Genomic DNA, 12,516 nt, shown 5'->3' with positions numbered 1-12,516 from the left:
GGCTTCCCTGAAGCAGGCAGCGTTCCACCCTGGGCAGGCCCGGCTTCCCAGCTGCGTGGCTTCTGTGAAGGGGTGGCCTTCCGCCCTGAGTGAGCCAGGCATCCCCAGCTGCCCAGCTTCACAGTCGTATATCGTCCTTCTCCCCAAAGACCTGTTGCCAGTATATGTTTTTCTTAATGCCATATCTAAATGTGCTTGGCAACTAGTAAAATCCTCCAGGGGTTATAGTTTAAGTAACAAATTATTCCGAGGGGCAGTAGCACCTAGGTGTCTTATGCTTTTGGGTGTAATTGTACATGAGATTGACTCCTTAATTTCTCTTTCTTCTGTCTTGCTGTTGGTGTATAGAAATGCAACTGATTTCTGTGCATTGATTTTATATCCTGACACTTTACTGAATTCCTGTACAATTTCAAGCAGTTTTGGAGTGGAGTCTTTTGGGTTTTCCACATATAGTATCATATCATCTGCAAAGAGTGATAGTTTGACTTTTTCTTTGCTGATTCAGATGCCTTTAATTTATTTTTGTTGTCTGATTGCTGAGGCTGGGACTTCTAGTACTATTTTTTTTTAAAGATTTTATTATTTATTTATTTGACAGACAGAAATCACAAGTAGGCAGAGAGGCAGGCAGAGAGAGAGGAGGAAGCAGGCTCCCTGCTGAGCAGAGAGCCTGACGCGGGGCTCAATCCCAGGACTCTGGGATCATGACCCGAGCCGAAGGCAGAGGCTTTAACCTACTGAGCCCCCCAGGCGCCCCACTTCTAGTACTATTTTGAATAGCAGTGGTGATTATGGACATCCCTGCCATGTTCCTTACCTTAGCAGAAAAGCTTTCAGTTTTTCCCCATTGAGATGATATTTGATGTGTTTTTCATAGATATCTTTTTTAAATTTATTTTTTTATTAATTTACTTACTTTCAGCATAACAGTATTCATTATTTTTTCACCACACCCAGTGCTCCATGCAATCCCTGCCTTCTATAATACCCACCACCTGGTACCCCAACCTCCCACCCCCCCCCCGCCACTTCAAACCCCTCAGATTGTTTTTCAGAGTCCATAGTCTCTCATGATTCACCTCCCCTTCCAATTTTCCCCAACTCCCTTCTCCTCTCTAACTCCCCATGTGCTCCATGCTATTTGTTATGCTCCACAAATAAGTGAAACCATATGATAATTGACTCTCTCTGCTTGACTTTTTCATAGATATCTTTGATGATATTAAGGTATGTACTCTCTATGCCTATACTGTGAAGAGTTTTTATCATGAAAGGATGTTGTACTTTGTCAAATGCTTTTTCAGCATCTATTGAAAGTATCATATGGTTCTTGTTCTTTCTTTTTTTAATGTATTGTATCACATTGACTGATTTGCAGTTGTTGAACCAACCTTGCAGCCCAGGAATATATCCTACTTGGCCATGGTGAATAATTTTTTTAATGTACTGTTGGATCCTATTGGCTAGTATTTTGGTGAGAATAGTTCATTCAGGGAACACAATTGAAGAGACCCTAATGAAGAGAATTTTTATAGAGGCACAGACAGAGTTAAGGTAATCCAGAATGGATATTGAGCCACTCAGAGCCTAGTAACACAGAGAAACTATTATTACCCGAGACCTCACAAGGTCAGAAGAGGAAATAGTTTTATAGGAGCCCCATAAGTGCAAGAGCAGTAAAGCAGGTATCATCTGAGAGAACCTATATTCCTAGAGAGATGTAGCCATTACTAGAACCTAGTAGTGAACACAGAAGATATATACCATCCAGGTTGAGCCATAACATTCATAGGGCACAGGGCAAAAATACAAGTGGATTCCCATATGCAATATGTCTAAATATTTAAAAGATAAAAATCAACCTAACAGTGTTCTGTAAAATATGTCCTTTCCTTCTATTTTCAGGTGTACTTTGTATGGACTTAGAAAACTAGCTTCAGAAGTAGAATTCTGAGATTCCTGAGAGTTTCATGCAGAACTGTGGTACAGAGAGAGCTGACCTCTTACTCCAGGCTCTTTCTCTTGTGGCTCACTCCTTTCTCTTTCTACCCCTGAATCAGTTTGACAATGTGAGAGGCCCTCATATACTCACATAAGAGGACACCTAGCTTGTATATCCAGGCTCTGTCCATACCCCTTTAAATAACCCCGTTGTCATCTCTGTGGTCCAGGGATGTACACACAGACTGCCATTCAGATGATAGACTAAGGGAAAATGTTTACACAGGCCAGGGAAGTGGGCTTGGGGCCATTAGAGAAGGAAATTCCAGAGACCTGAGTACTCAGAGCTTGATCTAAAAAAAGAGAGGGTGAGGCCCTCTGTGGGAAATTTTGTTGGTTGCATGGTCAGTCACCATACCGTTAGGAAACAAAGTGAGCAGATCCATTTTCCTGGGTCTATGGGCTGTGTTGAAGCTAACTTCTCTTTCTTCCCTCTGATCTCCTGATGGTGTCTCCCATTAGTTTTATTTAGCAGGAAGCCATACACAATGGAGCTTGTGGGGTGTAGTGCTTTTAGTGGACAAATAGGGAAGAGCACAAAGAGAAGGATCCAAAACTCCTTGGGGTGAGAGGAGTCAGAGTGTTAGCATTTTGGACGTGTTAAAATATTCATGTATCTGTGAAATGTAGAAAGGCCAGCAGTTAGTGAATGTTAATGGAATGACTTAGGGTTGTCATTTCTGTCATTCCATTTACATCAAGCTAGGTGTTGCAACAAGACTCTACTGCCTCTTTTGAGTGTTGTAGTGGGGAATGACATTTCACTTCCTAACATTTTCTATACTCATATATTCATATTTTATTGAGAGATAGTTAACATACAAGGTTATGTTTCAGTTATACAATGTAAAGATTTGATATATGTGCATATTGGAAAATCATCACCACAATAAATCTAATTAAAATCACCACACATGATTACAAAATTTCTTTCCTCCCTCATTCTTAATTATACTACTATGACTAACTGGAATTATATGTTTATCTGATTATTATTGGTCTCCCTCACTAGATTAAAAATTTCACAAATGCAGGGACTTTCTTTTCTACATTGATGTAGTTCACTAAATTTTTTAAAGATTAATATATTTGATTTTGAGAGGGTGTGTGAGTGGGAAGAGGGGCAGATGGAGAGAAGCAGAGTCCCAGCTGAGTTCAAAACCTCACACAAGATTTGATCCCATGACCCCAAGATCATGACCTGAGCCAAAACCAAGAGTCAGACAATTTAACCAATTGAGCCACCCAGGCATCCCTCATTAAATGTTTTTACTGAATGAGTAAGCAATAAAGAATATAAATATAATAGTTCTGAAAAGAGTCTGGTTATAATTTTTTTTGGTGATTTTTTTTATTAAATTTTTAAATTTTTATCCCCAGGGGTACAGGTCTGTGAATCGCCAGGTTTACACACTTCACAGCACTCACCAAAGCACATACCCTCCCCAATGTCCATAACCCCACCCCCCTTCTCCCAACCCCCCACCCCCAGCAACCCTCAGTTTGTTTTGTGAGATTAAGAGTCACTTATGGTTTGTCTCCCTCCCAGTCTGTTTATAATTTTAATGCAGTTTATTTCCTCCCACAAATTCTCAGATGACAAAGTAATTCCCATTTGCTCGCTTCAGAACAAAGAAGTCTGAATGAAATTATGTCTGTGGACTCTTAGATCCTGGCTCCTTCATATGTTATGGAAGGCAGCCTCCTTTATAGATTATGCAAGGGGCCCAGGAATTGTGGGAGAACTATTCCTTAGTACCCAGTTCTTGGAAAATTTGCCAGTAGAGATGACATCGTCGTCATCATCATCATCAATAAAATTTTGTCTCTGGGATAACAAAGGGTACAGGGGGAAAATAAATCTTTTCCTTTCTTTTGTATCCACAACACCCTCCATCCTCTTCCCAAGTGAACCCATTGTTAGTTTTCATATCTATACTTCAAAAGGATATTCTACCCTTTAAAAATGCACAGATTTATAATTTTAAACAGAAATGACAGATTATATCATGTATTCAGTTAACAAAGTAACTTGTCATGGTACCATATCTGTACATCTAAACTCCCTCATTTAAAAAAGTTTCATTTTCCATTGCATGGGCACATCATAAATTATCCAAACAGGTCTCAATAAATGGGCATTTAAGTGGTTTCTAGTAATGTGTTTTTACAACATTGCAACAATGAATATTCTTCTGCATGCATATTTTCACATATGCGTGCTTGTATGTGTAGACTAGGTATTTAGGAATGAGTGTAATTGCTGGGTTAATGGATAGCATGCATTTTAAAGTTTGTTAAATTGTTTGTGATTTGTTTAAGTATAAGTTGTACCAGTTTACATTTCTATCAAGAATATACATATTTCTCCCTGCTCAAATGAAAGACTATTTGATGGTTAGATATCTGAATGGAAAACATATTTTCTTATAGTTTATTATGTATTTCTTTCTTTATGAATAGAAAGAGCAGCTCTTTAAAAAATAAACAAAATTCTGTGCATTATAAAGTTATGATGAGAGCAGGTCCCTCAAAATTTCCATTCTCCAGCTTCTTCATCTATAAAGTGAGGGAATTGGATAATGTCTCTGAGTCCTTTCTTGCTCTAATGATTCTAGGAAAAGTATGAACAGCCACAATGAATAAGTTCAATAATAGGATTAACAATTCTCAGAGTGGTATTGGTTATTAATATTTTTTCACCTGAAGAAGTATGAAGGTAGGCTATTATTCAAAGATTTTTTTTTTTACCAAAGTAAAAATTTTTATATTCCTAGAAATTTATGCAGGGCATATTTCATATCTTTGTTTCTCAGACTGTAGATGACAGGATTAATGAGTGGGGTTCCTACAGAATAGAAGAGGGTCACAAGCTTCTGCATCCCAGATTCATGTTCAGATGTTGGGCTCAGATACATTACCATCACTGAGCCATAAAACAATGAAACCACAGCCAGATGGGACCCACAGGTAGAGAAAGCTTTTCTTCGTCCAGCTGCTGAAGGGACCCTCAACACAGCTCTGAGGACCAGAGTATAGGATACTATGATGCAGAGGAAAGGAATAAATAAAAGCAAAGAACTTAAAATCATCCAAAAGAACTCCATTATTGGGGCTCTGGCACAGGTGAGTGCTAATAGGGGACCTGGGTCACATAGGAAGTGGTCAATCCTAGACCCACAGAAGGACATTTGGGAAATAACAACGATAGGGACTGGGAACCAGAGGAAACCAAGTATCCAGCAGGTGACCACCAGATTGGTACAGAGACGTCTTGTCATAATGGTTGGATAGTGTAGAGGTCGGCAGATGGCAAGGTACCGATCAAATGCCATAATAGCCAAGAAAAAGCATTCTGTAGAACCCAAGGAGAAGAAAAAGTAGAACTGGAGAAAGCATCCAGAGAAGGAGATGACCTTGGTATCAGAGAGGAAGTTGGCCAACATGTTGGGGACAGTGGAGGTGACATAGCAGATCTCTAGGAAGGAGAAGTTGGCGAGCAAGATGTACATGGGAGTATGGAGTCTCTGATCCCAGCGCACTGCCCAGATGATAGACCCATTGCCCATGAGGGTCAGGAGGTAGAGAAGGGTGAAGAGCAGAAAGAGGAGGATCTGCCCTTCCCTGGGGCAAGGGAACCCCAGAAGGATGAAGCCAGTGATGGTGCTGGAGATGTTGAGGGTGTTGGAGATTTTCATGTATCTGGGAGCTATGAAAGAACCCATAATTACTGAATATTCCTGGAACAGTGGAGAGGTTTCATTTTCTTTGTCCAAAGAAGAAACAGATTAGTTGATTCATTATGAATTCAATTTTTATTGAATGTTTACTGTTGGCGAGGGATTTTTTCTAGATACTGGAGGTGTAGCAGTGAACAAAATAGATTAAAAATCCCTATAGCCTTTAGCTTATCCCAGATAGTAGAACACAATGCAGGTTGATATTATTATGTGTAATTCTTTTTCTTTCCTCTTAAACTCAATATACTGGGTTAGCTCTCTTCTTTTTTTTTTTTTTTTTAGCTTTTATATTTTTTCTTTTAATTTCTATTTAATTTTTTTCCATTTATTTATTTTCAGAAAAACAGTATTCATTATTTTTCACCACACCCAGTACTCCATGCAATCCGTGTCCTCTATAATACCCACCACCTGGTACCCCAACCTCCCACCCCCCCCCCGCCACTTCAAACCCCTCAGATTGTTTTTCAGAGTCCATAGTCTCTCATGATTCACCTCCCCTTCCAATTTACCCCAACTCCCTTCTCCTCTCTAACGCCCCTTGTTCTCCATGCTATTTGTTATGCTCCACAAATAAGTGAAACCATATGATAATTGACTCTCTCTGCTTGACTTATTTCACTCAGCATAATCTCTTCCAGTCCTGTCCATGTTGCTACAAAAGTTGGGTATTCATCCTTTCTGATGGAGGCATAATACTCCATAGTGTATATGGACCATATCTTCCTTATCCATTCATCCGTTGAAGGGCATCTTGGTTCTTTCCATAGTTTGGTGAGCTCTCTTCTTGACAAATGTCTTTGTAAGAGTAGGCTGAGGTTATTGTTATGTCCAGGAGCAGTGTCATGGAGGTGATTAGAGCTATAGATGATCCTTGCCTTTAGAAGACTTTCTGTAATTTTTTAAATGAATGGATAAATACATTACCTTTAGGAACTACATGAACAGTCACCTGTTCATGCAGCTGCTTGTGGTCAGGTGCCTTGTTGGTCATGTGATTCCAGAGCAAGAAAAATGTGGGACTTTTCATTTCAGTTAAAAATTACATGTTTTTCAGACTGTTTTTCAGAGTCCATAGTCTCTCATGGTTCACCTCCCCTTCCAATTTTGAAGTGGCGGGGGGGGGTGTGGGAGGTTGGGGTACCAGGTGGTGGGTATTATAGAGGGCACAGCTTGCATGGAGCACTGGGTGTGGTGAAAAAATAATGAATACTGTTTTTCTGAAAATAAATAAATTGGGAAAAAAAATAAAAAATAAAAAAAAATAAAAAAATTACATGATGTTTAGGCTATATTTTAACCTAATTCTTTCTAATGGCATTATCTACCAATTTCATGGGCAAATCCATCAAGTTTGCTGGAGAAAACTACCTGAAAAAAAAATAGCACTTAAGGCCATTTGGATGGATGGCTTGGAAAATAAAATTAACATCAATAATCTGACCTGATTGGAAAAGATCTGTTCTCTGGGGTAAGGATGCAGTGGTATGCTGGAACCCCTTCTCTTGGTCAAGTTGGTTTAGGACATTTATTTAATTCCCAGGTTAAGGGTGGTCGTGTGTCCCCTAAGAAATTCTAAGATTCTAGCCATCTTGGTCTCAATATCTATTACCACAGGGCTTTCCTGGCCTCAGCTAGGGTCTGAATGGTTGGGTAGATGATGACTGCATTATGATGACTGCACTCTTCTGTATGCTTTTGCCCAGCTTTAAATTTGTCTGTATCAGATCTCAGGTTAAATTCGAAATGATTATCTATTTATTTCTCATAAAGGGGAACTGAAAGCAGGTTTATTTAAAAATCTCTAATTTGTAAAACAACTCTCTTTCATTTAGGATGAAACTATTCAGGACTTTTTGCCTCTGTTGGAGAAAAATTTTGACTTTGCCTGTCTATTTGTAGAACATGTTAAAACTGATATTGCAGTCACATGAACTCAGGTTATCCAGTCTCAGAAGTTAAAACAAAAATTTTATGAAGCTTGTGAGTTTATAATATTAATTTACAGACATAATACCTGGATTTAAGCAATTCAAGGGATCTCCTGCTTAGTCTTAATTGTGTGTTTTTGGTTTGGATTCTTTTGCTGCTTTTCCTCAAATCTCAGTTTATACTCAGTCATCTATTTGACCACTTTTTTACCGGAAATGTGGATAGTTGAGTAAATCTTTGAGGGCTTTCGTTTTTTTTTCCTGTACGTTTAATATCATATCTCCCTCTCTCTTATCCTTTATAACTCAGTTATAATTTGTATAACTCAGTTGCAATTTGTATTTGCTCTGTTTCTAAAATTTGTCTTGATGTATCTGCTTTTCTATGTTTCCCCTGCATCTCTTTGTTCAAACTACTATTATTTCTCTGGATTACTACAAAGCCTCCTGAATTACCTCTTTTCTTCCTGCCTTTGCTTCTTTTTAACCCGTTCTCTACAACAGGCATACTGCCTTTTTTTAAAAAAAATATTTTTTATTTTCAGCATAACAGTATTCATTATTTTTGCACCACACCCAGAGCTCCATGCAATCGGTGACCTTTTAATAATGTAAATTTTAAAATTTTAAAAATGTAAATATGTCATTTCTTTATGTAAAAACATTCAGTAACTTCCCCACCCTAGAATAAAATCCAAGTTCCAATTTATGGCACATGAGCCCCTAAATGATTCGGCCTTCACCTACTTCACCAGTTTCTTCCCTTTATCCTCCTCTTCTACATATAGCTGTCCAGTTTTCCCAGCACCATTTATTGAAGAGACTGTCTTTTTTCCACTGTATATTTTTTCCTGTTTTGTCGAAGATTAATTGACCATAGAGTTGAGGGTCCATATCAGGGCTCTCTACTCTGTTCCACTGGTCTATGTGTCTGTTTTTATGCCAGTACCATGCTGTCTTGGTGATCACAGCTTTGTAATAAAGCTTGAAATCAGGTAAGGTGATGCCGCCAGCTTTATTTTTGTTTTTCAACGTTTCCTTAGCGATTCGGGGTCTCTTCTGATTCCATACAAATTTTTGGATTATTTGCTCCAGCTCTTTGAAGAATGCCGGTGGAATTTTGATCGGAATGGCATTAAAAGTATAGATTGCTCTAGGCAGTATAGACATTTTAACGATGTTTATTCTTCCGATCCAAGAGCATGGAATGGTCTTCCATCTTTTTGTGTCTTCTTCAATTTCTTTCATGAGTGTTCTATAGTTCCTCAAGTATAGATCCTTTACCTCTTTAGTTAGGTTTATTCCCAGGTATCTTATGGTTCTTGGTGCTATAGTAAATGGAATCGATTCTCTAATTTCCCTTTCTGTATTTTCCTTGTTAGTGTATAAGAAAGCCACTGATTTCTGCACATTGACTTTGTATCCTGCCACGCTGCTGAATTGCTGTATGAGTTCTAGTAGTTTGGGGGTGGAGTCTTTTGGGTTTTCCATATAAAGAATCATGTCATCTGCGAAGAGAGAGAGTTTGACTTCTTCATTACCAATTTGGATACCTTTTATTTCTCTCTGTTGTCTGATTGCTGTTGCTAGGACTTCTAATACTATGTTGAACAAGAGTGGTGAAAGTGGGCATCCTTGTCTTGTTCCTGATCTCAACGGGAAGGCTGCAAGCTTTTTCCCATTGAGGATGATATTTGCTGTGGGTCTTTCATAGATAGATTTGATGAGGTTCAGGAATGTTCCCTCTATCCCTATACTTTGAAGCGTTTTAATCAGGAACGGATGTTGGATTTTGTCAAATGCTTTTTCTGCATCAATTGAGAGGACCATGTGGTTCCCCTCATCTGCAGCACAAATACTTTCTTATTCTGAACACTCTATGTTAGTTCCTCTGTCATTCTCTCATTACTAAATTTCTATTTATTTTCTTTTTAGTACTTATCAAGATCTGAAATTATTTCTTTACTTATTTATTGTATTTGCCGGTTGAATGAGCTCAGAGAACTTGTCAAATTCATTGTTTGATTAGGGTCGTGGCACATAGTGGGGATTTAATAAATTGTAGTATAATTTTTTTTCAGAATTATTTTTAAAATTATGAAATACATGTATCATATAAAACTCTGGAAAAACACATGGATTTACAGTGGAAAAAAGACAGTCTCTTCAATAAATGGTGCTGGGAAAACTGGACAGCTATATGTAGAAGAATGAAACTCGACCATTCTCTTACACCGTACACAAAGATCAACTCAAAATGGATAAAAGACCTCAACGTGAGACAGGAATCCATCAGAATCTTAGAGGAGAACATAGGCAGTAATCTCTTTGATATCAGCCACAGCAACTTCTTTCAAGATACGTCTCCAAAGGCAAAGGAAACAAAAGCGAAAATAAACTTCTGGGACTTCATCAAAATCAAAAGCTTCTGCACAGCAAAGGAAACAGTCAAAAAAACAAAGAGGCAACCCACGGAATGGGAGAAGATATTTGCAAATGACAGTACAGACAAAAGGTTATATCCAGGATCTATAATGAACTCCTCAAACTCAATCCACACGAAACAGACAAACACATCAAAAAATGGGCAGAAGATATGAACAGACACTTCTCCAATCAAGACATACAAATGGCTATCAGACACATGAAAAAATGCTCATCATCATTAGCCCTCAGGGAGATTCAAATTAAAACCACATTGAGATATCACCTTACACCAGTTAGAATGGCCAAAATTAACAAAACAGGAAACAACATGTGTTGGAGAGGATGTGGAGAAAGGGGAACCCTCTTAGACTGTTGGTGGGAGTGCAAGTTGGTGCGGCCTCTTTGGAGAACAGTGTGGAGATTCCTCAAGAAATTAAAAGTGGAGCTTCCCTATGACCTTGCAATTGCACTCCTGGGTATTTACCCCAAAGATACAGATGTCGTGAAAAGAAGGGCCATCTGTACCCCAATGTTTATAGCAGCAATGGCCACAGTTGCCAAACTATGGAAAGAACCAAGACGCCCTTCAACGGATGAATGGATAAGGAAGATGTGGTCCATATACACTATGGAGTATTATGCCTCCATCAGAAAGGATGAATACCCAACTTTTGTAGCAACATGGACGGGACTGGAAGAGATTATGCTGAGTGAAATAAGTCAAGCAGAGAAAGTCAATTATCATATGGTTTCACTTATTTGTGGAGCATAACAAATAGCATGGAGGAAAAGGGGCGTTAGAGAGGAGTAGGGAATTTGGGTAAATTGGAAGGGGAGGTGAACCATGAGAGACTATGGACTCTGAAAAACAGTCTGAGGGGTTTGAAGTGGCAGGGGGGTGAGAGGTTGGGGTACCAGGTGGTGGGTATTATAGAGGGCACATCTTGCATGGAGCACTGGGTGTGGTGAAAAAATAATGAATACTGTTTTTCTGAAAATAAATAAATTAAAAAAAAAACACATGGATTGCAGCGAATAAAGCAGAGAATAATAAAAGTTTTAAAAATATCTATAAAAGACATTTTAGGAGAAACATGTTCTAAGTCTTAAAATGATATTATTTATATGAAACTGATTTTTACACCTTGGGAACTTAAAAAAATAATGCGAGTAAAATTTACAGGAATGTGTTATTTAATAACTTCCGTGTTTTACCTTGAGTTACTAGAGTTCTGATACAGATTTCAGGGAACTTATTTGAAAGGGGGTTATGAGAGATTGAATGTTCTTGGTAACAGAACATATTCTGTTTAAGTGATCTGTTCAGCTGCTAAAGGATGGGTAGCAGAGTGGACAAGTAGAAAGACAAGGCCTAAATTCTTTTGATTAAAAAAATTATTTGGGGGCGCCTGGGTGGCTCAGTGGGTTAAGCCGCTGCCTTCGGCTCAGGTCATGATCTCAGGGTCCTGGGATCGAGTACCGCATCCGGCTCTCTGCTCAGCAGGGAGCCTGCTTCCCTTCCTCTCTCTCCGCCTGCCTCTCTGCTTACTTGTGATCTCTCTCTGTCAAATGAATAAATAAAATCTTTTAAAAAATTATTTGTTTATGGATCTAGCATCTTAGTTTCTCAAATGGTTGAATGGGAACTGTACTACAGAATTCTTAAGTCTGTTCATCTCTGAGAAGTTAGTTGTTATTCTAGGAATGCCCAGACTGCACAGGATACTTAGACTTGCAAGTCTAGAAATGATATATGATCCTAGAATGAAAACCCTTGGCTGGATATTGTATTAATTAATCCGAAGGAGGAGAAATCAGAGAGTGAGATGAATCATGAGAGACTATGGACCCTGGGAAACAAACTGAGGGATTCAGAGGGGGAAGGGGTGGAGGGAAGGGGGTAACTGGTGATGGGTATTAAGGAGGGCACGTGTTGTGATGAGCAGTGGGTGTTAAAAGTAACTAATGAATCATTGAACACTATATCAAAAATAATGATGTACTATACAGTAGCTAACTGAACATAATAATAAAAACAATAATTATATATGAAGGTACAAGGTATAGGACAACTCCCTTGTAGAATAGTTTTCCAGGTATAAGCCTGACAAAACTGTCCTGGAGAAGAGGAAATGTGTAAAAATATTTTATGCTAAGTCTAATGAAATTAAATGTGGTTAAAGATAGATATATTTGTGCTAAGCTGTTTTGTTACTGTTTTTCAATTAGCTCCTAAGCATAGAAAGCAGCTGCTAATGAATTCTTTTAGAAGCATTATACATTGTGTACTCTTACTTATGTTTTAATTGAACATTAAGGGAATGCAGTATTTTAATGGTAACCCTGCCAGTATCTTTATCTAGAGGCCTGTTGCCATTTTTGTCCTCTCTGAAATCTTTGTTGCCGAGAAAGGC

The 12,516-nt window shown here is 38.5% G+C and overlaps 1 protein-coding gene across 1 annotated transcript; it reads right to left on the bottom strand.

Annotated features, from left to right (window-relative positions):
- Window positions 1-4,769: 4,769 nt before the first annotated feature.
- LOC122893268 (olfactory receptor 11G2-like) lies at window positions 4,770-5,735 on the bottom strand. The gene has a single exon (XM_044230168.1). It carries the CDS (start codon window positions 5,727-5,729, stop codon window positions 4,770-4,772), a length of 960 nt encoding a protein of 319 aa, XP_044086103.1. The 5' UTR covers window positions 5,730-5,735.
- Window positions 5,736-12,516: the final 6,781 nt, after the last annotated feature.

The sequence above is a fragment of the Neovison vison genome, chromosome 13 (assembly GCF_020171115.1).
Source record: "Neovison vison isolate M4711 chromosome 13, ASM_NN_V1, whole genome shotgun sequence".
NCBI classification, from domain to species: domain Eukaryota; kingdom Metazoa; phylum Chordata; class Mammalia; order Carnivora; family Mustelidae; genus Neogale; species Neogale vison.
The sequence above is the reverse complement of the archived record's forward strand: the minus strand, read 5'-3'. Positions and strand labels throughout refer to the sequence as shown.

Bases quoted from the DNA above. Each gene is read 5' to 3' on its own strand.
- LOC122893268 (XM_044230168.1), bottom strand. From the start codon at position 5,729: ATGGGTTCTTTCATAGCTCCCAGATACATGAAAATCTCCAACACCCTC.